This window comes from Ascaphus truei, chromosome 5, assembly GCF_040206685.1.
Source record: "Ascaphus truei isolate aAscTru1 chromosome 5, aAscTru1.hap1, whole genome shotgun sequence".
Classification (NCBI taxonomy): domain Eukaryota; kingdom Metazoa; phylum Chordata; class Amphibia; order Anura; family Ascaphidae; genus Ascaphus; species Ascaphus truei.
The window spans coordinates 49,090,557-49,118,509 of NC_134487.1; the positions used below are offsets into that span (position 1 = coordinate 49,090,557).

General features: G+C 41.6%; 1 protein-coding gene across 3 annotated transcripts in view; it reads left to right on the forward strand.

The window, feature by feature from the left end:
• TAFA5 (TAFA chemokine like family member 5) overlaps nt 1-27,953 on the forward strand; it is a 1,111,160-nt gene that overhangs the window by 772,466 nt on the left and 310,741 nt on the right. For all 3 annotated transcript variants that reach the window (XM_075599798.1, XM_075599801.1, XM_075599799.1), the window contains exon 2: nt 25,477-25,626. In XM_075599798.1, the coding sequence (XP_075455913.1) occupies nt 25,477-25,626 (150 nt within the window). The remainder of the gene's footprint in view (nt 1-25,476; nt 25,627-27,953) is intronic.

The window sequence follows — 27,953 nt, forward strand, 5'->3', positions numbered from 1 at the left end:
ATATCCTGTAGGACCCCCGCAGCAATAATCCCTGTTGCCGGGGGGCGCCTACATCTGTAATTATGTGTCTGTCCTTTTCTACATATTGCAGTAATTGTGCCATCCTAGTACATATAAAGATACAGTAGCGACATACTTTATCGCACTAAATGCCGGCGGCATGCCGGGATCTACCCCAGCTGCCGCCAGTAATAACCGCGCGCCGCCGCGTTTCCCCCACGCACCCCCCCTCCAACTCGCGCGCAATTTACTATGCTTCCGGACCCCGAGCCCGGCTTCTGCTCTGCCCCTCTGCTTCCCCGCACCCCCGCTTACCTTGATTTGATCTCCAGGGGTGTCGGGGAAGCCTGGGGAAGCCAGGGAAGATGGGGAAGCCGGGCGCGCTTGTGACTGTGACGTCACAGTGCGCCGCCACGCGCCGCGGCTACCCGCTTCCCAGCCACATACAGCCAGCGGCTTTTGCTCGAATAAGAGCTGCCGCTGCTGTACAAGTAAAATATAACAGGCTTATTACTTAAATACTGATTGATACAGTTACTGTCTAATAGTGTCTTGTGACATTGATGTTTAGGTGTCTATTCACTAAACTTTGATAAGCTCATTGCAACATCGAACGTGTTTGCATGTTCCTACCCCACGGTATGAAATGGTATTCATTAAAGTAAATTATATTTTCTATACTTTTTGGGAGGAGGACTATTTTGCCGGACAATCAGATGAATGATATTCTCATATTCTCATATAAGTGAGAAAAAGAGTGCCGGACAAACAAATATAAACAAAAAACGTTAATTGGTGCACTGTAGATTAAAAATAAAAAGTGCACTAAATTAGGAGGTTGAGTATAAAATAATCCAAAATGGGAGATACCGAGCAGAGCATCCCGCCTGATGCCCACTGAGAGGTGAACTCTGAGACCATCCCTGTAGACTCTGCATACAGTAATTAAGAAGAGTTTAGAGAGTATTTAAAGGCAGTAGATATTATAAACACCACTCCTGATGAAACCGCAAGCCGTGAAATGCTTTGAGTGAATCGCTGTGAAAGACGCTGCCACAGTGCTGTCTCTGCTTCTGCTTATCATCCGGGGACTCAACACAGAAGTGTGGTAGCTGGCACGAGAGATGCACAGAAAGCTAAGGAGAGGAGCGGTCATCCCATTCTAAGACTGAAAAGGATACAGGACTGCACACCATTGCCACAGATTAAGGATATGCCCCAAAGGATTAGGAATATGTGCGTACATTGCCTGTGGATTCAAAGACTGAGGGCCTCATGCAGAGAGCAGCGCTATTTAAAATTGGAGAGGGGAATTTTTTTTCGCTTTATTGGAGAGTTTTTTTCTCCATATGCAGAAAGGGCATAAAACTGCATTTACAATCCTTTCTGCATATGGAGAGTTTCAAACAGCGCTATGAGCGCTGTTGAAACTAGTGGGAAAGAAATCGATTTTTTTTTTTTCTCCTCCACCGGCCGCGGAGCGCCAGCTGCTTGGTGGAAAGGAAAAAAGTTGAAAATCGCGCCATTTTTTTGCCGCGAACAGCCACTAGATGGCGTTCGCTGCTCTCTGCATACGGCCGTTTTCAAGACTGGAGAGATTTCTGTTCTCTCCAGCCGCGCGGCGAGATTCTGAGAAAAAAAAATGGCGCTTTTTTTAAAACTCCCCATTATCTGCCTTTCTAAAGGCAGATTTCGCCAATACATGCCGCTTTCCCTGTTAGCGCTGCTCTCTGCATGAGGCCCTAAGGGCCTCATGCAGTAAGGCCCGATAAAATCTTTTCACCAAGTGTGGCGGATAGGTGGGGCATCGGCCTTTTTTTGGCGATTTGCCCTTGCAGTATTCAGTAAGGGCCGAATCCTTCCGATCCCTGCCGAAGCACTGCGAAAGCAAAGCTGCCGATGACCTGTGGCGATACAGCCTGGCTCCCGATAAGGCTCCCGATAAGCCTTTGGTGCCGATAGATGTTTGCAGCTGAGAGAGACAAGCCGCTCTCTCAGCGCAAACATCGGCACCAAAAAAAGTATTTAAAAACAACTTTTACTCATAGTGTGCATGTGCAGGGGGTCTTTGGAGCTGAACCGCGTTGGTTTGAGGTCCGGGGACCCCCTGCCCCCCGAGATACAGGCCCCTTTATGAGGTGCCGGTATCCCTCGGCGTTTAAAGGTCCCGATCACGTGACCGCGACCTGTAAACAAACCAGAGGGATACCGGCACCCCATAAAGGGGCCTGTATCTCGGGGGGCAGGGGGTCCCCGGACCTCAAACCAACGCGGTTCTGCTCCGGAGACCCTCTGTACATGTACAATATAAATAAAACACACACACATCAATAAAGACTCGTTCCTTACCTTGGCGGCTATGTGCAACGGTAATGAAGCAGCATGAATGTCTTTTTAATTATACTGTACAGTGAGCAGGGGGTCCCCTGAGCTGAAGCACATTGCTTTGTGGAGCAGGGACCCCCTGCTTCCCGAGTTACAGGCCCCGGTATGTGTCATCGGGTGGCAGTGTCGCCGCCATGTTTATAGCGTCCCCGCAATAAACATGGCGTCCACACTGTAACCGATGACCCAAACCGGGGCCTGTAACTCGGGAGGCAGGGGGTCTCTGAGCCACAAATAAATGCGCTTCAGCTCAGGGGGCCTCCTGCTTCCGCACAATATTATTAAAATACATTAATGCTGCTTCATTACCATAGCGGATAGCCGCTAAGGCAATGAAGGGGTTAACGCATAGTAGCATGTTTATTGGGGACAAATGCCCCCAATAAACATAGCAGCAATACACAACATACAGTATAGTAATGGGCAGAATGACTATTATCCACAAATGGATAATAGTGCAGTTGTCCATTTAAAATACATACACAACAATAAAGACATTAAATACATATAGCACTCACCCATGTCCCACTGCCACGATGAAGGCCATCCTCATCTTCATCCTGCCCATGCCCCATCTGCTTCTGCAAAACAAACACAAGAATTACAACATCCAAATTAATGTCCCCTAACCCCTTAATCACCATAGCGGTTATTAACCGCTACAGTTATTAAGGGGTTAAGCCACCATCACCCACATACCCTCCCCCACAAAGCCCCCCAACCACCCTCACCCAATACCCACAGGGGAGTCCTACCAAATACCCTTGGGCCTAATACCCCCTCCCCCAGCACATACAGTACAATAATGTGCCAAATAACTATTATCCACATAGGGATAATACATTATTTGGCCATTATTAAACACATTCAATACCGTTAAAATGTAAAGAAAATTGTACTAACCTCATCAATAAGAAGCCTCCGTCGCCAGCATCATCCTTGGGGTCCGTTGCCAACATTATAAATAGCCACAACATTTGAATATCATTAACATAACACTGAACCCCTTAATCACCTTATCGGGTACTAACCTGAAAGGTAATTAAGGGGTGAAGCCATCCTGCAATGCCTACAACAGTTATGCATAACATCCTCAGTGAAATAAATACCCATTGCCTAACCAAATTCCATTTAATCATTCAATCTGTAGGCTCACATGCCTCATAAAACATTGCATTTACAGTGTATACATGTAGCATAACATGTAAACTGCATGTACACGCTGCAAATCAATGTTAACAATACAATAATCCCACTCAAATCGCCATACATCACAAGAAGTATATTATTTAATCCAATAAACTCCCCATCAATGAATTACCACACATCACTTACATCCCTAAACAATTAAAATACCATCCATACCAATTACACAATGAACTAAAGCTATCCTAACAGAGAACAACTTCAAAACATAGACAAAAGTACACCAACAATTACAATATACTAAAGCAAGGCTTTCCATATCCTACTGTACGGCCTGGAAGCCCAAAACTTACATCTGTCTAAAAATAAAATACATTTAGCACACATCAATGCATAGCCACAATGATTAACAATACAGAATTAGAAGCTTTAACAACACTATCATTTCTTACCCTGTATATATATCTGTACACATACATACAGACATACATACAGTGGGAAGAAATGATATGCATTATAAAAAATGAAAACATGAAAAAGCAACAAAAAAAACAGTTACATTAAGAACATTTCTTTATTTAACTTACCATTACTTGCCCCCACCGACTCCCGTTGATCAGCTTACTCACGTACCAATCCACGTCACCATCCACGACACCATCCACGACACAATCCAGGAACAAATCCACGAACCAAACCAGGAACCAATCCAAGAACAAGTGCAGGAACCAATCCAAAAACAAGTGCAGGAACCAATCCAGGAACCAAGCCACGAAGAAATCCACGAAACAATCCACGACACGATCCAGGAACAGGAACCCATAAAAGAAAAAAACATAACAAATTAAACATTAAAATAATAAAACATGACAATCAAGGGTTGTACTAGTTTTATTCTTAGTGAATCTGTATTAAAATACCTTGTTCCGGGGTCTTCTTGACGTCCGGTGCCACGCCCTGGTCTTCAATCTTCAGGAGGAGGTCCGTCCTCCTCGGCGTCTGCCTTCAAAATGAGACGACATAGGCTTTTAAAGGCCTATGACGTCACATTTGTCGTCATATGGTTCCCACGGCCCTGATTGGGCCGTGAAAACCATGTGTTTTGGCCGATGTAAAAAAATTGATGACGTCACTTAAAGGCAATGCCAGCACAGCCAATCAGAATGGCTTTGCTGCTATTGCCTTTAAGAAAACGTCATGAAATGACACATGGCCGGACTCACATGGTAAGCCAGCCAATCAGAGCGTGGGAACTCCATCCCTACTCTGATTGGTTCAAGTACCATGTGAGTCCGGCCATGTGTCATTTCATGACGTTTTCTTTGCATTGCAGGATGGCTTCACCCCTTAATTACCTTTCAGGTTAGTACCCGATAAGGTGATTAAGGGGTTCAGTGTTATGTTAATGATATTCAAATGTTGTGGCTATTTATAATGTTGGCAATGGACCCCAAGGATGATGCTGGCGACGGAGGCTTCTTATTGATGAGGTTAGTACAATTTTCTTTACATTTTAACGGTATTGAATGTGTTTAATAATGGCCAAATAATGTATTATCCCTATGTGGATAATAGTTATTTGGCACATTATTGTATGTATGTGCTGGGGGAGGGGGTATTAGGCCCAAGGGTATTTGGTAGGACTCCCCTGTGGGTCTTGGGTGAGGGTGGTTGGGGGGCTTTGTGGGGGAGGGTATGTGGGTGATGGTGGCTTAACCCCTTAATAACTGTAGCGGTTAATAACCGCTATGGTGATTAAGGGGTTAGGGGACATTAATTTGGATGTTGTAATTCTTGTGTTTGTTTTGCAGAAGCGGATGGGGCATGGGCAGGATGAAGATGAGGATGGCCTTCATCGTGGCAGTGGGACATGGGTGAGTGCTATATGTATTTAATGTCTTTATTGTTGTGTATGTATTTTAAATGGACAACTGCACTATTATCCATTTGTGGATAATAGTAATTCTGCCCATTACTATACTGTATGTTAGGGGGGTATAGGTGTTGTTGGGTATATATATATATATATATATATATATATATATATATATATATATATATATAATTATTTAATTATTTATTTATTTCGTTATTGTGTTGCTGGGGTGTGTTTTTTTATTATTGTGGGTAGTGGGGGTGTGTGAAGGGGACATTAGCCCCAACGGTGGTTGTTTAGGGCTTGCGGGTGGGTAGCGGGAGGCCTTAACCCCTTCAGGAACGTAGCGGTATTAACCGCTACGGTCGTGAAGGGGTTAAGTGCCCCCGCATCCCCCCGCAAGTCCTAAACTCACACCCAGGGCCAAATACCCCCCTCACCCATCCCCGCTACCCACAATAACGCTGGCACGGTGGGTTAACCCCTTCATTGCCTTCGCGGTTAGCCGCTAAGGTAATGAAGTGGCTTTTAAATGCCTTTTTCCTGCCTCGGATGCATGCCGGGGGGCTCCGGTGCGGGTATCAGCTCCGGAGACCCCCGGCATCAATCACAGGCAGGAAAAAGGGCTGATTTTTCCTAAGTGTCGCCCTTGCCGATGCTTCTCCTTCAGCAAGTTGCCAACTTTAGTTGGCGGGCTGGATTGGCCATAAAATCTCCAATCTGGCCTGCCGATCAGCACCGAAAAGCTGATCGGGGCTTACTGAATTCAGGCGGGAAAAAAAAGTCCCGATAAGTGGCTTATCGGCAGCCGGGTGGCGAAAAAATTTTTTTCGGAAGAAAAGTTGCCGATAATTCCCACTTATCGGGGCTTACTGAATCTGGAAGGGAAAAAATGGCTATAAAATGCCGAAAAAGCCTTATCGGGGCTTACTGCATGAGGCCCTAAGTCTGTAAATTGTCACAAACCTATTGCACTATTGTGTGTTTTTCTATATTTTTCATATTAACCTCTGCTTCCCATAACCTGGAGAACTGCAAAACGGGATTGAAAAAGCAATCCACACAGGGTTTGAGCTGTAACCAATGGTTATCGTTTATTTATCTTTCACCACAAAATTGCTTTGAGTATATCACACCTGTATTTAACCTGAACCTCACTTTAGTATCACAGTGTTTAATGACATGATACCAGCTTATTATAAGATCTTCACTTATTTGGTATAAGCACTATTTCTTGATAAGACTCTGTTTTCTATTTGCCACTCCAGATGCCATATGGCTTTAGTCCAGGAGAAGTATGGGTTTCTTACAGGAATGTCACAGAATACCCTTCCATGCTGAACCCTGAGTAGCCTTGTGGGCTCGCAACAAGTGGTAAAACATTCGGTCACGTATATGTTCAAGGTTCCTGAAGATTCTGGCCCTGTAGTTTTCCCTCATATATTCCAAGGGTGAGTGGAGAATGTGAGACATCCTTCGCCCTCTTAAGGGCCAACTGCACCTTCATATTTCTTTGCCTTTAGAGGGTACTGTGGGGATAATGGAAGTCAAGCGTTCCACTGACTCTGCGGTGCCAGAGGACTCCCCTTCACTGAGCCCCCACTTCCCAGGCTCCTCATGGCTGAGGATCTCAAAACTCCCACTCCTCTCTGTGGGAGTTAATCTCGTCAGCGTTATGATGTGTCCCACCCTTGGTGTGTTCAGGGGGAGCTCCATCGTACCCTCTACTTGTGATCCTGGGGTAGAACTTTCTGGTGGTTGTTGGGTGGAGATAGTGGTCCCATGAGTGAATTTAGGGGCCACAGCAGCATGCAGTGCCTTGATCGCTTCATCCATCATCACCTGGGCACATGGGATATTGCTGGGGTCTGTAGCACTATTGGGTTCTCCTCAGCGAGTAACCCATGGGGAGGGTCCAACCTGCATGCTCTTCCTGCAGAGAGCCTGAGACTCCCCACGGAGAGAACACACATCAAACGCCTCCACAATATAATTTGAAGCGCTCTCCAAAACATCCTTTAAACTGTCCTTTTAAAACTAATTAACTGCTTCTCTACTAAGGGACGAAAACAGGCAGTTTAAAAAAAACAAAAACCTGCAAGTCTCTTTTTTTCCCATCCTTGTTAATTCCCCCCTCCCCAGCAAGTAGCTGCACATCAGCACTCTTAATTTAAAATAGAGCTCCCAAATCAAATAAAGAAAACATTTTAGTTAGTGTTGGGCTGTGCTCGGTTGAATCACTGAAGTCTCTAGGGGAAAACTAAAAATGTGTTTAAATAACCAAAATGAACCCCAAATTCCTTATAAAATGCACATAATACCCCCTTACTATTCCCACACCAAAATATATCAAATTAAATTAGAAAACCATAACTTTATATTTTAAACAATTGTTTGTGAGCTTTTTACCTGTGCTCCCAAAAATGGAGGAGGAGGAAGAAGGAGAAAAAACTTCCTAATCTAATAGGTATCTCCAGTTGTAAATATGTCCCTTCAAATCTCCCTCCAAATAAATCAGGGAGACATGCCTGTGCTGAAAATGAACATACCTGAGGTACCATGGGTGATATGCTAATGTCTCTACAAAATATATTTAAATGAGTAACACATCTTAAAATATATCCTTAAAAACAATCAGTTTAAAGAACCTTGTGATCAAACCGAGCAGGATTAGACCAATCAGTTTAACGACCTTTGTTATGAAGGGGGTTACCAATGTCTGACCCAAAAGGATTAGAACCTACAACTGCTGCTATTCAGACCAGCAGCTCTAGCATGGAACTAACTCAGATGCTGGTGTTGTAGAGTCGCCCTCCTTACCTCTGGTGAGGAAGGGGGACTGCTGGGTTGCCCTCTGGAGCTCTGTGCGAGTGGGGAGAGGTGGCGGCCATTTCGGACTGCTGCACATGCACAGTTGCGATTGGAGCGGTGGCCATTTTTAAATGGTGGCTTCAAAAGCCCATAGAGACTACAATTCCCAGATGGCTTTGCGAGAAAAGTGCGGTGGCCATCTTGGATTGGCTCTGCATAGCCTGAAGCGGGTCTAAGAGCCGCAGGATCCTCGGGGGGGGGGGGGGGGAGGAGTGGGAGGGAGATCAGGTGGGTTGTCCCAGCCAATGGGATTGAAGCAGCCAGAAATTAACAGGAAATCCTTTAGGACAAGGAGCCAGCGTGCTCAGTTGGACACAGGGTCAAGATAGATGATACTGTAGTGTCCAGGGAGCAGGGATTCCTGGGCTAGGCCTAGATACTGCCCCTAGGCCTCAGTTAGGCCCTGAGCCACATCAGAGGAGTGTTGCAGGGAAGGCCCTAGATAGGGACTCTTCCCATTAGTGTTTGTACTGCGCTGGCCACCGGATGGCCATGCTGTGGCCTGGACCAGACCGCAGGACCCTGAGACATTGTGTGAGACTCTCTGACTAGAGCTCACACTTTTGAGGAGGATCAGGACCCTTAGGAGAGAGGGGATTTTTGTTGGAGGCCCCGCAATGTGGGATCCGTTGCAACTCACCACGCCAAGCAGCACCTGATTACTGGAGTACCCAGGCAGGTACCCAACATGCAACTACATCTACAGGGGGAAGCGCTACCTCACATTTGGGTGGGATTGCTGGGACAGGACACAAGTAGTTATTGGTGCCATGGCACCCTCAGTACTTTGGGGGAACCACCATGTGTTGGGTCACTGTGTTATGTACAGTAAAGCTTAGTTACATACATATGCGTGGTGTATTACTCATTACTGTATTGGTTCCTTTAGAGGGGTTATCCCACCAATGCTGGGATCCTTCATAGGTGGAGGCACTGCACGCAAAGAGAAAGCTCACAACAGGCTGCCACAGACAGAGGCTTAGCCCGCCTGTGAGTAGACAGGTACAGCAGCACGCGTAGTTGCCCGCGTAGTTCCCTTAGGCATAGGGAAAGGGGGCTAGACTGGGAAGATTTGCTGTCACATATCTCTCAGATGTCTTATTCTTATATATAAAGCATGCGACAATGTATAATTCTACATTCTTACCTAGGTGACAGAGAAAATACTAAGGCGCTCTCTCTATTAACGTGAATAAAAACGGATCTGATACTACCGTAATAGAGGACCCGTGCATGCACACAAATGTTGGTACACTACGGCGAAGTCCAATGTCTGCTGCTCAACCTTACAAGGATTTTTCCAGGATCCTGAGTGAAATACGCAAGAAAGAGAGAAATAAGGGGAGTGCAAAAAATGCAAATGAACAGAAATAAATAACCAATGGTGGAAAGGCTAATGAAATAACCAAATTACCATACACACTTAGTAATGCACAAGGCTTGGGAAAACCCGCAGTCAATGCACTTGGTGTTATGTCAGGATGGGGAGGTGAATAATATACAAATGCTACTTACATGACCCTGTGTAAGTAAAAGGTCCTTAGAGGTTTCTTTACTTTGTTCCACTGTCTGTTGAAGCCTCCGTTGAGTCTCCAGCTGGATGCTTCCACAGGTGAAGGCTGTGAATTCACCCTGTCACGGGATAATCTCCCAGAATCGAGCAAGGAACATGGAGAGTGTATTAGATTAAAACATAGTATATTTATTTACATTGCACAAATACACACTCAAAGTGCATCCACTGATCCTCTCCCATAAAAGTCCCACCCTACGCGTTTCGATTCGTCTCTTCGTCAGGGGTTGGAGGATCAACAGTGAAGTTGTGTGATTCCTGCTAGTACAGTATCCAAACTACCTGCCGATAGGAAAGCTCAGAGAGCGCTGTGAGAACGGTGTGTGATGCAGTGGATTCCAAGTGTGTGAACAGCAACAACTACAGATCTCGCGAGATGCGAGTTAACCACCCCACGTGATCCGGAAGCGGTGAGTGCAGGAGGACAAGCCGGGGAGAGCACAGTAATGCACTGCTCCGGTTCCACTACCCAGAAGAGCATCATTATAGGGAGTAAGGAGGATTTACAACTATCCCTGTTCTCGATAAACGCGAGGTGGCCACCCAACGTGACGCAGAAGTGAGTGCAGGAGGAGAAGCCGGGGATAAGTCGGTTGTGTACCATCTGGTATAGGGGAATATCACTCCGGTCCCACCACCCAGAAGAGCGTCATTGTAGGGGGTAAGACGAACTATCTGAAAAACTATTGCTGGCAGAGACACTAATTCTCACATGAGATGTGCCTTTAATTCAATATGCAAGAACTGGGATATAGTTTGTAAAAGACATTTACACTATTGGGACTTGGCTTATACTGTTTATACAGCCTCATTGATCCAATATAGATTTCTCCCTTTTTTCGCAATTAATTTGCTTTTTATAGTACTCATATTTTTCAGGCTGATTAATTTTTTTAATAAATATAGACTTTTAATTTATGCACACGGTCTATTAATGACTTACATTGGTCTGCGAAGATTATACCTGATCTCTATCTTTACAAGCCAATTGAATATGTTGATCTCTGAATGATAATACGGTTCCTGTGTATGCAGTAGAAGATTGGGCTACCTCACTAGTACCAAATCCTTTGGAGAGCATTTAATTGTGGTCTCTGACTGTTAAGATCAAACATCACGTGCACGAGAGACCAATCCATCTTCAGTTGTAAATGCTTCTCTAATCTATATATATTATATAGTACAGACATACTTCTCTATGATTTGTCCCTCCCCTTTCCCCCATTTTTCCCTCTCTGCGCCTAGGTCATCTACGCCATTCTAATCCTCTCGACTGTGGTGGGGTTGTGGACCTAAATGGCAGCATTGTAATAGGGAAAGAAAGTTACTGGTAGCACCTCCCCCGTTATATTATATTGTGTTAATATTCACATTTATAATTGTTTGTTTAAAATTAGAATTTTGCTGCGCTTATTATTCTTACACACACACACACACACACACACAAACACACACACACATACACACACACACGTGTATATATATATATATATATATATATATATATATATATATATATATATATACATATAACAAAAAAAGAGAGAAAGTGCACAATCCAAGTATATTAATGTGAGGAAAATTTAACAAAAAATAATTAATCTGCAATGATCACGCTAACAAATGCCTACAGGTCACAGGCATGTATTTGTCAAAAATATTCAAGCTCCGTCACTGCTGTCCAGAGAATCAAGATATTTTCCATACTAAGGAAGCAGCCTGGACAATCCTAAGGACATTTGGTTTTTATACCTTTAATATGGACTTTTAATTTCATATAATTTATGAATATATATTTTGTATTTTTCTTATTTGGTTTAGTTTTATATAATTTTCTGTATGGGGTTTTAGTTATTTAGCTATACTACTAGTTTTGCAATAGGTTAATCACCTCATTTAAATATTAGTGGACTCTTATAGAGTCTTTGTAAGTGCTGTGTGTATATATATATATATATATATATATATATATATATATAATTTGTAGCATAAAAGGTGCGCAGATAATCAGAGGTATGCAATGTAAGAGGTCCTTAAATGCAGCCACAATGTTCTTAATTTCACACGGCTACAATTCTATAAAAAGAAACAATTGAACATAGGGTGCAACTAGGTGGACAAATTATAAATCAAGTAATACACATATGCAGGTTCTTGAAGGGAGGTAAATCGAGATAGCAATCAAGTCCCAACTTCTGTGGATAACAAAGGAGAGCCAAAACAGTGAAGTACATAAGGATAAAATGTATGTGAAACAAGAAAAATGGCTACTTACAATGTAGCAGATAAAAGGAGCAATGTGGGTGTATGCCACCACACGGGCAATGGAAAGGAAATGTCGACGTCTCCCTCTCACATCTGATGCGTCTGTCTGTGGGGCTACTACTCCAGTAGTTAGATTTCACAATTGGAGCTCAACGTTCCGTTCTCGTGACGTCAGAAGGTGGTAGGGAAATTGGTCAGCTGTTGTAGTTGCTCCGGTCCCACCACTATTTTTCCTGCTGTCAAGTCAACGATACTTGGGCAGTTTAAATTGGATAGATGCGCTACAGCTAAATTATCAGCTATACTGTGTATATACTGTGTATATATATATACATACTGTATATGTATATAGCTATACTGTGTATATATATATACATATATATATATATAGTGTGTGTTTTGCATCAATTTATGCTTGCATTTTCATCATGTTATTAGTAGAGAAATTCATGCCACCTCAGACAGTGTGGATTTTTTATTTCTTACGAAGCTAAACGTGACAGACTGATTCAAAATGTTAGAAATAGTTGTATGTTGCAAACATATACAGGTCTAGTATGCAATGGAGCAGTGTTGAAATGTACAGCAGCAAATATCGCAAGCCGTACCATACAGTATTGTTTTTGTTTTTATTTATAATGCTGTCCAGCACAATTCCCTCAAGTTAAATGAGAAACAATACGTTTTCTTATATGTATGTAAACAGATTATGTTCAATAAAGAGATTTGGCTACTCTATTTCCGATCATTATAAATACAGGCCAGCATATGGAAGGTCCAGATTGATGGTGATAATAGTGTCTGAGAAGAATGAGGAGGGTGTTAGATCTGCAGTGAGAAAGCAGTAAGATTCTGCAATTAAAGACTGCAGGAAGGCATCGGAAATTATTCTTCAAATCAAGGAACAGAAAGGCTAAACCCCTTATGATAATTATGCTTTAGCATTCTATTTATACAATATATGCATCTTGGGGATGAAAAATATCAGATTGGACCATTTGTATATGTTTCTTTTTGCCCATATGCTGGAATTTGAAATCTTCAATAACAATGAAAACACAGACTCATTGTATAGGTTTGCCATTGCAATGTTGCTGCCATGTAAGATCTCTAAGCAGATTGTTTAAAATATTATAAGAAACAATTAGAACATCAGTGTGAAATAAAATATCTTCCAATTTTATAGAACACCAAATAGCATGCACTCTAAACTATGGAATCATGGTTTAAGAATGGTAGTACAAAAAGAATGCGTGCTCTAGCGCTAGTGCTTAAATAATTAGTGTAATGAATTCACTAATAATAAATCGGTGCCTAAAATATAGGTAAGGCTGCCTGTACTAAGTGAAATAAACAAATCACAAAACAGATAACACAAAAGGAAACGGCGCTTTATACCAAAACAGTTCAATAAGAAAAATCTGACCAATATAGAAAAGTCCAGTCCTGTTGAAAACTAGAAGTTCTTTAGAGAGTCCTGATCGTTGTCTCATACATGTGAAAAGTTATCAGAGACCAATCATAGTGCATAACTGTAGGACACTCATAAAAACATAAATATAGCTACATACATATAGTGGTAGATAAACACATATACTGTATGTATATACACAAGTGGTCTACTATATGTAGACAATAACAGACAAACCCAAACCACATAAAACAAAATAACTTAAACTAACTCAAACAATACACACCTGTAGATAAAAGAAAAATAAACTGATTTAATATAATACATTTTGTGATAATTCAGACATATACTAGGTGAGTGACTTTGGTGCTCAGCTCCAGGTAAGGAAAAAAATTTGAAACCCTACTTACAGGAACCCAAAGACAAAAGGGCATTGGGGATAATCCTTCCACAGATACATAAGAATGGTAACTACTCTTCTCATTCTCCACTCACATTCTTATACCATGATTGTATAGGTCACGTTGCATGTTAATTGGTGTTGTATAATCACCTTGTCTGTGGGGTGTTTACCTTGTTCTATATGCTTTATTTACCCCTACTTTAATCCGTTGCCTGGGTATTGAGTACGTAGTGTTATCTTTCAATTTTGACTATATTCAGTGAAGAAGCAGCTTCTTGACCAGTAAGTTGCCATGATGTGCGTCAACATTTGTATAGTTTTATGCACTCTTGACTTTATTCATTCAAAACATTAAGTATTGCTGTCTTGATTTGACCATCAAGTTATACAGTGTAACATTCCCTATATTCTTATGCACAATGTGAGAAAGCAAATGATAGAAACTAAAGGGCCTGTTTATTAAAATGCAAGAGCAACAGTGTAAAATTACCCGAAAACAAAATAACATTTGCAGTGATATAAATAAGTCGTTTTCGCCATCATTATTAGGAATTATATATACAAAAAAAAAGTATAACTTGCATGCCGTTTTTTATTCCAAGTGAAATTAGGCTAACCCAACTCTAGCATTATTCCATTCCAATCCAGACCTGGAAATAGAGCTTTGGAAGTGAGAGGAGAGAACAATAAGCCAAATTAAGAGTGGGCCAATTTTACTTGTATGCCTCTAGATAGGTTAACCGAGGGGTGCACAAACTTTTTTGTTTGCGCTCCCCTACCTGCCTTTCCTCAGGCTTAAGCGGCATAATTTGACGTCACAACATCATGTGACATTGTGTTGCCATTTAACCCTAAGGAGTCATTTGATTCTGCGTTGTTATAGTGACGTGTTGCCAGAAGCCACCGGAGAAAAGGTAAGTGACAAACAGAGGCCTCGCACGCACACTCACCCTGCATAATATTTAAATGATGTGAGGAAGAGTGTGGGGCCTCTGTAAGCACCCTTCCCCTCCCAAAAATTTCACACCCCCAGTTTGACACACCTGGGTTAACCTATACTCCATGTGGGGAGACACCAGTGGCCACACCTGAGAATATACAAATTTTATATAATTCCAATATATTTTACATGTTTAAATTATATTTCAATCCGAGGTGTGTTCACAGATATCTCCCCACAAAGTATCAGTTAATCTGTTTGGAGGTACAGTATATAAGTCAATGCGCCCCCTTCCTTTACTTCTTTTTCCTCTCACTTTTTCCTCTCACCATCTCCTCTCATTTTCCTCTCCTTTTCCTCTCCTTCTCCTCTCATTCTCCTCTCATTCTCCTCTCCTTCTCACCTAATTCTCACCTCCTCATCTCCTTCTCACCTCCTCCTCTCCTCTTCTCCTCTTCTCCTCTCCTTCTCCTCTCCTTTTCTTCTCTTCTCCTCTCCTCCTCTCCTCACCTTCTCAACTTATCACCTCCTCACCTCCTTCTTTCTCCTTCTCTTCTCTCCTTCTCTTCTCCTCTCCTTCTCCTCTCCTTCTCCTCTCCTCCTCTCCTCCCCTTCTCTTCTCCTTCTCCTCTCCTTCACCTCTCCTTCTCGTCTCGTTCTCCTCCTCCATAAGCCCTATTTCAGTGCAAATGTCTTCCAATTTGATTTGCACCATTTTCATTTTTTTCACCCTTCATTTGACAAAATAAGAAAAAATTGAACTATAAAGTTTGCTTCAAACGTGCTTAGTGAAATGTATCGCAAAATACAAATGGCAAATTTCACCAGGTTCACAGAGAATTTTGCATATCTCTAGTCTGTATACGAGAGTTTCATGAATCTAGTTCTTAACTGGCGAAATTTCCTCATTTGAATTCAAAATTTACACATTGCACAGTACTTCACAACTGGAACTAAATTGCTACCTGAAAACAAATTTTTGCACAATGTGGACATGCAATAACTGTTTAATGAATACAGCCAGATGTATTTCTGGGCAGGTTTTCCCATTTTCAATCAGAAAATGTATTTTTGCACCCGCATGAACAGGCCTATAACACTTTTTTTTTTCCCTTGAGTCTGTTTGCTGTGGAGAAGGGATGGAAATACAGCCAGCAACTAGGCAATTCCTCAGTTGTTGGGTGTCACATAAAGTGTGCTGCTGAAGGCTCCTATGCAATTGCACTGTTCTTTGACCCTTTACAATCTGGGGTGCTCTGCTCCAGAATATGTTGCTGGTCCTTCTGGTAGCAGAGTTAAATGTATCTAATTGACATAATTGGGAGGAAAATATTTAGAATATATTTAGATGATCACACAGGACAATATCATTATTGTAAAGCTCACTGGCACTACAGTAAGAAGTTAATAGATTTATACTGACACATGATTGTTATAGTCCAATATTTTGATTGCAATAACCGTGGCCACGACTCCTATTTTTTTATCTCATTGTTACAGTACTGTAGTTATCTATTAGCCTTTGTATGACAACCTACTATGGCAAAAATAATTAGGCAGCAATTGGTTTTCACTGCACAGTTTGGCCTTCTGATTTCTCTATTTTTCAAAGACATGCAGCAGGCACTGAGTGATTATCCTTTTCTTGTTGTGAAGATTATAATTTTCTGCATGTCTGGTGTAGGTAGTCTGGATAAAAGGATGTTTTCAAATCCATTTAAATGGAAAAAAAAATCACAGGAAAGTCGATTGTATGGAAATAAACAACGACGAGATAGATCTTAAGACTTTTTCTCACAACTATGAATAGATGGCTAAAAAAATCTCTTTTGTGCCACTGTGAATTAACACATGGGGATTTTTAAATGGGTGAATCCTTCTTCATTATGAAGTCTTATAGTTTGGCAAGTAGACTGTTTTTATCAGTCACTTAAGGCCTGCACATTCACCAAATGTTGAATCTATATGTTTTTTTTGTATATTTTTAAAACTGATAATGAGGTGTAAACCAGCCTAAAGCACTTATTAAAGATGGATCTTAATTGTTTGTTGCCATCCTTGCAGTAGACTACACAAAAAGAAACCAATTATCATTAACAATGGAAGAGGCCCCTATTGCATTCTAAAGAAATGTCTTGCATACTTTATGCATTGCATGGTAATTCATGGGGCTTGGAAATTAAGACCAGTATTTAATATGCCCTGAAGCCATCTTCCTCTTGCTCAAGATTTAAATCTTCTCAAGCAAGGGGAACAAAAGTTTTCGGGAAAGTGAATGGAGGCCTGAGAATATCAGATATATGAATCAATTCAAGAACTCTGCATGAAGTGAAAATGTGTGTTCTACATGTAGCGCACTTTCCCCTACCCCATTGGAGATATGGCGGCTACAGTGTGTGTGGTGCGTTATCTGTGGCTTACAGGAGAGCTGAGCCTCTGCTGCTGGGAGCCTGGGGGGTCTATGATCGTCTGGTGACAGCGCCTCACCTGCAAAGGATCCTACTATGTTGGATAACCCCGTGACAGGACCCAATACAATAATACACACACTGAATAAAATAACATTTTACTGCATGCATAAGAATAATAACAATATACCGTCCCCAACAACTAGGCCTCGCACGGCCATACCCTCACAGTGTCATCCAACTCAATGTCTACACCTGGTGGATTATCCCCCAAAAAGTACTAAGGGCCCTTGGGCACCCAACCACCCAGGTATCCACAAGCAGCAACCAACACAGGATCGCCAGTTCGCTGCTGTGTCCCTCACACTGGTGCTACATGGGCGGTGTCCCTAACTACTGGGCCTGTCCCTGCAGCGACCACAATCTGAGGGGAGTCTGGCCTAGCTGGGGCCTAAGGGGGTTTCTGGCCTAATGCAGGGTGCACAGACACCTTGCACACACAATCTACCCTATCCTGGTCCCAGCTCTGACTGGCGTGCTCCTAGTGCGCACAATGTATCAATATTCCCCTGCATGGAAATCCGGTCTCGGGATTGGCTGCTCGTCTACACATGATTAACAGCCTCATTGCCTTCTAGGGGCTGTTGTCAGCACGGAGCCCTATCTGGGTAATGGCCGGCGCTCTGGCTCTTTTGCGCATGCGTGAAACGTCACTGCGCATGCGCATGAAACATCACTGCACATGCGCGTGCACCAACATGGCGGCACTCTGCAACGGAAGCCGCCACGGACCTCAGGCGCCTCGCTCACCTTGTATGAAACAACCAGCACCTGCCCCCTACCTCCGCTGTCTAGCACACAAGCGCCGGGAGGTAAGGGGGCCATATGGAAGCCCAGAGGGGGACCCGAGCTAGATATACAAAGCTCAGAAAAATTACACTGACTCATGTGCTTTTATTAGTAGAGAGGAGTTGGTAGTTCCTAGTCATTGGGGGTAAGAAGTAACAAGATTTATTGAGGACTGAATACCTTACTCAGTTGCAGATTTCTCATTAGGCCCAGGCTTAGGATGGCAACATTTGGGGGTGGAAACAAATTCTGCCCCTATATGCGCTCTAGGGCTTATCTGACCTAATGGGAAGGCACTTGCATGTTTCGGCCGCCCTCCTGCTCCTTCGGAATTCCAGCATCAAACGACACCGAGCGACATCACACAGAATCTGGTTGCCATGACAACATGACGTTATGATTTCTCATGACATCATGACGTCTCCTTTCCATGACAACGCACTACCGTGTGACATCATGTTGGTGATGTCCGTGGCGTCATTTGACGCCGGGATTCCAAAGGAGCAGGAGGGCGGCTATAATGAAGCGGCCGACAGAGGCAAGTGCCTGGGGCAGTGGATTTTGAAATCCGCATGTACTTGCTTTTTGTGGCTAGTTTTGAAGCTGCCTATACTAGCTTTTAAAAAAAATTGCTTTACACTGAACTATTTTGTATATACTATATATATTCAATACGTATCTCACTTTGAGAAGTTATGCTTAGATATACCATTTTTTATGTCTATTTTATGTGAATAATCATGTATATGTATGTGGCAAGGTCGTAGAAGGACTCAAAAGCTATAATTATTGTGTTCATATTTGGGTTCTTGACCTTATTCCACTTTAGGGTTTATTAAGAAATGATGATTTCTGATATCAAATAATAAAGTCTGTGACCTATATAACTACAGATGTAAAAAAGGGGAGATGTCCGGCGGTTCACTGCTCACCGTGGGGGTACAATAAAGGCAGTCCAAACACAATCAGAAGAGTAGGCCTACTCTTCTGATTGTGTTTGGACTGCCTTTATTGTACCCCCACGGTGAGCAGGGAACCGCCGGACATCTCCCCTTTTTTACTTACCTGAATACTGGGCTGGAGCACGCTCTTTAGCGCTTTGGATCAGCGTCCTACATCAGACGACATTGGAGGAATTAACTCGTCGTGTCAAGATCATGAGTACCGGCTTCCTATGTGGGGTTTGTAGCTGGGTATGAGATGCCGGGATTAGTGAAGGCAGTGGCTGAGATCAGCTGGTAATAGCCGCATGTGAGTTCCTGTGCAGGGAGCGCGGCTTTGCTGTTTGCTGTTTTCTTTTCTCCTTACCACTTCATGGCCCCATCCTGATGGTCAGTCTCGTATGCCCAGTAGTTTTACTCCATGACTTTATTATATACTATTAGGACTATGATTTATTAGCGCTACTCATTCTATTGATATTTATATGAACATTGTGGATTTTGTCTACACTATCTGGAGCATCGGTTTTGGAGTGTATTCTCCATATCTCTCTAACTACAGATGTAGCCAGATTTTCTTTTCCCGCTGCCGGGTAAACTCGCTGGAACGTGGCCACAGCTTTCCCTGTCTTCAAGGATTAACAAAGTAGCCTTGAGCCCCTTAGGGCAGGGATGCTCAAATCCAGTCCTCAAACCCCCCAACAGATCAGGTTTCAGGATATCCTTGCTTCTGGACAGGTGGCTTAATCAGTCCCTGCTTCAGCACACATGGCTAAATCAGTCGCTGCTTCAGCACAGGTGGCTCAATCAGAGGCTCAGGGGGTCATGCACTAAGCAGTGATAAGTGGGTTTTCTGGGTGCTATGCACAAAGCAGTGATAAGTGCTTTTAAGTGAGATACATGACATTATAACGTGATACTGCCTGTTGTGAGATTCACAAAGCAGTGATAACACTGCAGTATCGTGCTATAATGGCATTTTTTCCCACTTTAAAGCACTTATCACTGCTTTGGGAATCTCATAGAGGCAGACAGTATCACGCTATTAAGGCATTTATCTCACTTAAAAGACTTATCACTGTTTTGTGAATCTCACAGCAGGCAATATCACGCTATAATGGCTTTTTATCTCACTTAAAAGCACTTATCACTGCTAAGTGCATGACCCCCTCTGTCTTTGACTGAGCTTCTGATTGAGCCACCTGTGCTGAAGCTCGGATAACCTGAAAACCTGACCTGTTGGGGCTTGAGGACTAAAGTTGAGCACCCCTGCCTTAGGCGACATGACAGCATGACCGTTTTGGTCATGTACCTACCGCCATTAACCTCTGTTTTGGTCATGTACCTCCCGCCCCTCTCCCATCACTGCGAAATGCTCAAAGAACTAGATTGGTCATCACTAGATTTTAGGCGCAAAGTTCACCTTTCCTGTCTCACCCTCAAATACTTTCTGGGCAAGCTACCCAGCTACCTGAAAAAGCTCCTCACCCCTACCACATGCAGCACCTATCACCTGAGATCAGACTCCAAAAGACTATTCATGGTCCCAAGACTCAACAAAGTATCCGGACGTTCCTCCTTCTCCTTCCGTGCACCCCAAAACTGGAACAACCTACCAGAGACTCTCATATCCACCACCATCTTAAGTTCTTTCAAATCTAAGGCTGTCTCACACTTTAATCTGGTCTGTAACTGTTTCATACGCTCATAATATATATTTTCTTTAACTGTGCACACAATGTCTTGTATATAATGTATACCTTGTTCATTTATGTAACTGTATTTGTAACCATGTATTATTTTGTTTTACTCTGTGCCCAGGACATACTTGAAAACGAGAGGTAACTCTCATGTATTACTTCCTGGTAAAATATTTTATAAATAAATAGATAAATAAATAATCTTACCGGTGCATAGTGACGTGGTCGGGAGGGGGCCGGGGGAGGTTAGTTAGGACCTGGGCAGGGGTGGAAAAGCATTCCACGTCCTGCCAGGAAATTTCCCACCCATTTTTCGCTTTATGATATTGTTTCAATTTATAACGTAACTTCATGCTAATTTTTGTCACATAAAAACATACATTTTCAATAATGGATGTGTTTTGCCCCTCTCAAGTCTGGACACACAAGGGGGCCTATCTACTTGGAGAATATTTGAAATTGTTTGTGCATCACAATTCTAGTGCTAAAAAGTACAGGTAGTTCAAACCTGAATCAAATGTGCATGGTGTGTTTTAAGGTCCTTATCTGACTTCTTACATATGACGCATAGTTTCTTGTCTGATATGTCGTGATGCATTGGATGATTGATACTTGGATTACAACAGAATTATGTGTTTTTTGATAGTGTTAGCCTATAATATAAAATATACTGGATATTGGATATTTAGTAACACTGATAATTAGTCAGATCTGAAAGCTGATGTCAGGGTATTATTCTTCCTGTAATGCCTGAAATTTTTTCAGCACTAGTCATGCAGTGTGTTCAGCCATCAGCTCTAAGGCCTCAGATATAGCAGGCGCCTGTAGATTGAGTGATCTGTGGCCTGTAGGATTTCTGTGACATGCACAATGGGGAGACGTGCTGGAGGCAGGGCGGTGACATCACATGATCGGTTCGCCCTAATTGGCTGAACCGTGCAAGTGACCCGGCCATCGCAAGACCAAATAAAAATCGTTTGTCGGCTGAAAAATCTGCCACTCCGTCGCACTTCCACGCGCGCTCTGGCCGGCCCCATAGATCCCCTGCATTTTGTTCATTCATTTGGTGCACGGAGTATGGATGCTGCCTATGGCAGGGGAGAGAGCTCTGCACAGGAGAGAATCTGCACAGGAGAGAAACTGAAGGGGAGGAGAGTTCATGTATATTTGTGTGCGTATGTATAGAGAGTGCAACTGTGTGTGTTTGTGTGTGTGTAGATTGTGGCCTGCTGTGTCTGTGCAGGGCTGCCGACCGCTTTCCCAGGAACCAGGACTAGAGCTTCCACCTGTGTCAACAGCCTTTCAAACGCCTTTTCTTTCTCTAAAAAAACACCTCACTCTCTCACCCCTCTATTCCCCTCCTTCGCACACTCCCCCCTCCTCCCATGTATTTCTTCCCCTCTGTCTCTCAAAATTTGCCCCTCTCTCACTCACTCTCCCCCTCACTTACTCTCCCCTTCACTCACTCTCCCCCTCTCGCTCACTGACTCACTCTCCCTCCTCACTCTCCGCCTCACATCCCCTCTCTCTCGCTCACCTCCTCTATCACTCAATACCCCACTCCTTTCACTCAATACCACTCATTCAACCCCGCACACACAATTACCTCCACCCCACACAATTCCCACACTATTTCCCGCCCCTCACAAAATACCCACTCATTCCCCTTCCCTCACACAAGTCCCCCCGCCACAACACACACACAATACCCACACATTTTACTTTGGGGAGGTCTCAGGCCTCTGTGGTCATTTGCACAGATGCAGTAATTCTTTGTTCAGAGGGGATTAGTACTTAAATAGCCACCTTTTGAAAATAATATATCATGTTAACATAGATAATGAAACATCCATGCTTAATCAAAACAAAAATCATCACTAATACATAGCATACTGTAGAATTAGAAGTGTCTTAGATTGCTAACAATATACAGTACAGACTCTTTGGGATTTACGCCAGGCTCAAATTAGCGGATGATTTTGATGAAGGTTCATCAATTTTTTTATACATACAGATAAACAACTTTTAGGGCATAACATTTACATCTCTATGTCATGTGCATCCCTTTTGTTTGTGCCAATATACCTGACTAAAACCATTTTTTATGCTTAAGGCGTATAATAGAAAAGAAAAGGTTAGTACACAGACGCGTGCAATATAGTTTGGGATTTCCATGCATCGTTTTAACGGTCACAATTCCTTCTGCGGCTTTTAGTACAAACACTAAAAGATGTTTTCGTTTAAGCATTCATAAGAAAGGAAATATTTTGTCATGGGGAAAAATTTAGTATTCAATATTAATTATATATCCAAATAATATTTGACTTGTTTCACATGCTATTTGCCTGCTGCAAAATAAATGTGTGTGTATGTATCTGATATAAAAATCATTAACATTTTTTATTCCCTTGAGTAAAAAATAGCAGTTACAAAATCCCAAAAATGTTACGTACGTGTGATGTGCTCTAAGTGCCTAAAGAAACAGGTATAAGACAGAAATCTATTTCAAGCCATAGTACTTTATGTCTAAAGCATTCCTTGTATTAGACATAATAAATTCTAATTAACCTGCAAACCTTTAGGGAAAACTGTAAGTTAAGTGCATTGTCTTCATGTACTCATTTGAGAGGAATAGTATATCATTGACATCATTAATTACATATCTATTTTTATTCACAAAATGCATAAAAAAGAGAAAGCAATAGAAGCAAAAAAAAATCTCTCTTTAAAGGTACAGTCCTACTTACAAATATTACAGCTGGCGTACCCCCTCTGGCAAGCCCGTTTGGCAATTAAGGAGTTTAAGCACTTGAACATCTAACACTTTAATATAGTTTTGTATGATTAGAAATTTATTAGCCTTGAAAAGGTACATTTATTAGCCTTGCAAAAGCTTCAAGCTGCAGTTCCTGCCAGACTGATTTGTGTTATTATCAGCTCCAGGAACCCCCCTGGTTTCTGAGATATGTACAGCAATAGTACTGCCTGGACTTCCTGTTTCTTAAAACCCCAACTTCAAATGGAAGCCACAACAGACGATGTTACAGCTTCCTATTGGCCAGCATAATAGAGGAGATTTAGGTCACCATTTTTTCTCCTGCGGAGGGGACAGGAATGTGTTATTTTTACCATTATATATCTTGGAAACCAGGGGGTTCCTGGAGCTGTAAATAGAGCGGACCTGGTCCAGGCCCCCTGATCCGCACATTAATTTAAAAAAAACGTAGGGGGGGTTATATAAAAAAAAAAAAAAAAGAAATAGCTGGGGAGCTCCTGCATTTAGTGAAGAAATCAACAACAAATCTAATGAAATGTAAAATATAGACCGCTTACCTTCACAACCTAGGTAAAATCTGGTTCCAAAGTTGCAATGATATTTTTTTTTATTATTATTTATTTATAAAATGTTTTAGGAAGTAATACATTGAGAGTTACCTCTCGTTTTCAAGTATGTCCTGGGCATAGTTAATAATACATGTTAATAATAATACATGTTACAAATATAGTTACATAAATGAACAGGGTATACATTATATACAATACATTACATGCACAGTTAGAGAAGGGCTCAAAAATCCTCAAAAATATACCACAGTGACCATGTTTTCAAGACCATAGGAGTATTACTTTACATGTTTAAAAAAAAAAAAAGAAACAATCGCAGAATTTCAATGATGTGTGTGAACAGTGAAATGAGTAAAGATAGAGGCAATTTGAAATGTGCAATGGGGATTGGTAAAAGTAAAGGAAGCCATTCCAGAGCCCAGTTCTTCTTTTCCATATGTACTAAACATCCTGGAAGGTGTCTTGTTGAATAGCGCTGCTTAGTAATTATAGGCCTACATCTTTCATACAATAAATCAACTGCAGCAAGAAATATATATGCATTTGTCAAAGTATAATACTTTAGTCCCAAAACAGTCACACACAGCTGCTTGCCATTTTTGTAACCGTAAACAATGCATGGTGTTAATGTTAAATAATAGAATTAGGTTAACATCATTGCAGATGTACAAGTTCCACATAGTACAAGAAAGTTTATAAACACAGTTACATTACATCTCCAGTACATGTTATAAACAATAGCAGTTGCCTCATTAGGAACAGTTTTTCACCTTCATTAGATACTGCATAATTTATACATTTCACACCTGGGAAGTTAATAATTCACAATTACAATAGCAGTTGAAAATATATGCAGTGCATGTTAATGTAGGCAATTCAAGTAAAAGCTATTCTTTTTTTAATCATGTTAACAGGAAGGAGACGTTCTGCCTATATTGTATACTATCTTCTAAACAGTATCTGTCCAAATATAAATACCAGTAGAAATAAGGTCTTTTTTTTTTTTTATATATATATATACATTTTTTATTCTAGTGGTAAATGAAACCATACACATTGTACAGAAAGCATATCTTGGTTTTACTTGTATACTAAACTACATCAAAGTAACTCTGACCTGATTGACCCAGTTCTCCTTCTCTAGGCCAATAACAATTTTTTTGACAGCATCAGTTTGTTGGGTTTTGACATGTCCAGCTCAGAGAAAAATTGTATGTCATCTCAGTTTGATTACATCTACCAGCTCATTTCCCATTTGTCGAGAAATGGCTTTTGCAGCATTGGGCTTCACTCTATTTTGCTGTAATTGATTGCTTGTAGTGCATTCAGTGACATTGGTACCTGTTGCTGGCTCTTTTTCCAGGTCAACTGGCTGCAGGTACATGTGAGGTTGTTACATACGACAGAGATAGCAGTCAACCTCGAAGGACAATAGCTCGACAAACAGCTCGCTGTGCATGTAAAAAAGGACAGATTGCTGGCACCACAAGAGCAAGGCCAGCCTGTGTAGATGGTAAGATCCAGACACCATTACTTGAACATTTTTTTTAAATAATGCATTGTCCTAATGTTTATGTATTTTACTAACATTTTCATTTAAATTATATTGCCTGTAATTAACATATTTGTTAAATGCAACGTGTGTATACACATATATATATATATATATATATATATACTTTTTTTTTTAAATGCATGATATGTATTTTATGACTACAAGCATGCGGAGACATTTTCTCTGTATTGTTCAAAGCTTCGATCTCGAATAAAAAAAAATGTAAAAATGAATATGTACCTGGAATCCCCTTAGCCCCCCGGTTACCAATATTACAGTGTTAGTTGCCAATTTATAAATCCAATATGGCCACCACTGTTTGACCAATAGGAAGCCACAACCAATGACATTGTTTCCTTAAACTAAGCCCCGGCATTGCAACTAATGCAGTAATTATGTTGGGGTCCCTCTGAGCTGAAAAGTACATGGTTCAGCTCTGGGGGAGGAGAGTTAAGGTAATAATTGTTATAAAAAAAACCCCCACCTATGTGCAATTGCTGCTTTAAGAATTTAGCAATATTTTGCCTTTCAATGAAATATGCATACATTCATATCTTTAATGAAATTTCCAATAACCTGACTCAAAGAAAACATATTTTGAATAATCCTAGTGACAAATGCAGCCTATGAAATGTACCCACTGCTACCTGATTAGGGGTTTTAAAAATTGCATTTTGCTCCAATTCAGATTCAGAGGTTTAATGCCACCCTTAGGCTAATGTGACTGCTCCTGCATGAAAGTTAATGTTGTTGAAAAAAAGCACTTGCAGCGTTGTTAGAACAGCATTTCTCTTTTTCTTTCTAGTATTCTGTCTCTCATTAAAATTATCACTGCATATGACTCACTGCCAAAAGAGTAGCAGCCTGCAGCACAGTCAAATGCTAATTCAGAGGGAGGTAAAAATGTTTCACTTTGGAAGGCTTGCAATTTTGTGTCACACAAACAAGCTTCACTTTTTTTTGTAGGTGATGTCATGTTAGCAGTATTGAAGCTTTGGTGTTTAAATTGTATAAACTGAGATGTTACCGACCAGGCAAATACCTTTTAATGTCTTGACTGGTAGGCCCCCTGGCAGAATAGGGGTTATATCAGGGGTGGGCCACTTTAGTTCTCAAGGGCCACTAAGTGGTCAGTTTTTTCAGAATATCCCTGCTTCAGCACAGGTGGCTCAGTCAAAGATTGAGCCACCTGTGCTGAAGCAAGGATATCCTGAAAACCTAATGTTTATTTTTAAAAATGTTTTACCCGGAAGTAATACATTGAGAGTTACCTCTCGTTTTCAAGTATGTCCTGGGCACAGAGTTATAATACATGGTTACATTAAAAGAACAGGATTAAACAGTCAATTCGCAGACATTTCATGGACAGAGATTTGGAACATTGGGTACAGGGGATAAAGGGCTTGTGATTTTCCAATTGAAATAGAGCAGCTTTAACATCACTTTAACATCACCAAACAGCAGCCAAATGGCAGCAAACGGCTCACACCCTTTGGCTGCCCTTCGGCTGTGCAAAAGGCTGTCTGCCTTTGGGGCAACGCAGATATCCACTGGGGTGGTTGATTTTCAATGCAGCTGTGAACATAAAGTTCTTTGTGTCCTCTTGGCTCTTTAACATTCCAGTGGGTGGGGTTGACGTTCCACAAAGTACAAGCAAATGTTAACCCTTAGCACGCTGGTCCTGTGCAGAGGGGAGCAGCTCTTGGGGAGCCCCATCAGGCTGTCTGCCTTTGGGGCAATGCAGATGTACACTGGGGTGGTTGATTTTCAGTGTACAGGCAGTCCTCGGTTATCCGACACAATGCGTTACTCAAAATGGCGTTGGATAGCGAAACGTTGTAAAGCGAAACACGTTTTCCCATAGGAACACTGTTTAAATGAAAGGTTCTGTTCCTGAAGGCATTTTTAACACTAAAATACACCAAATATTTTACGCAGGCAATAAGATATGCAGCACACACATAAATGATATAGTGTATATACTGTATTATATATATATAATATAACATAATAAATAATATATTATATAGTATAATATTATATAGTATAATATAATATTGCATATATGCTCTTACGATGCTTTGCAACGTTGTTTATGTGCATGTACACATACACATACACATAAACAATGTTGCAAAGCATCGTAAGAGTGTTGGATAAGCCGTTTTGGCGTTGTAAAAATTAACATAGGTATGCATTGCATAGCGTTGGATAAGCCATTCGTTGTAAAGCGAAGCGTTGTAAAACTAGGACTGCCTGTATTGGTGGCCCTTAAGTACTAGAGT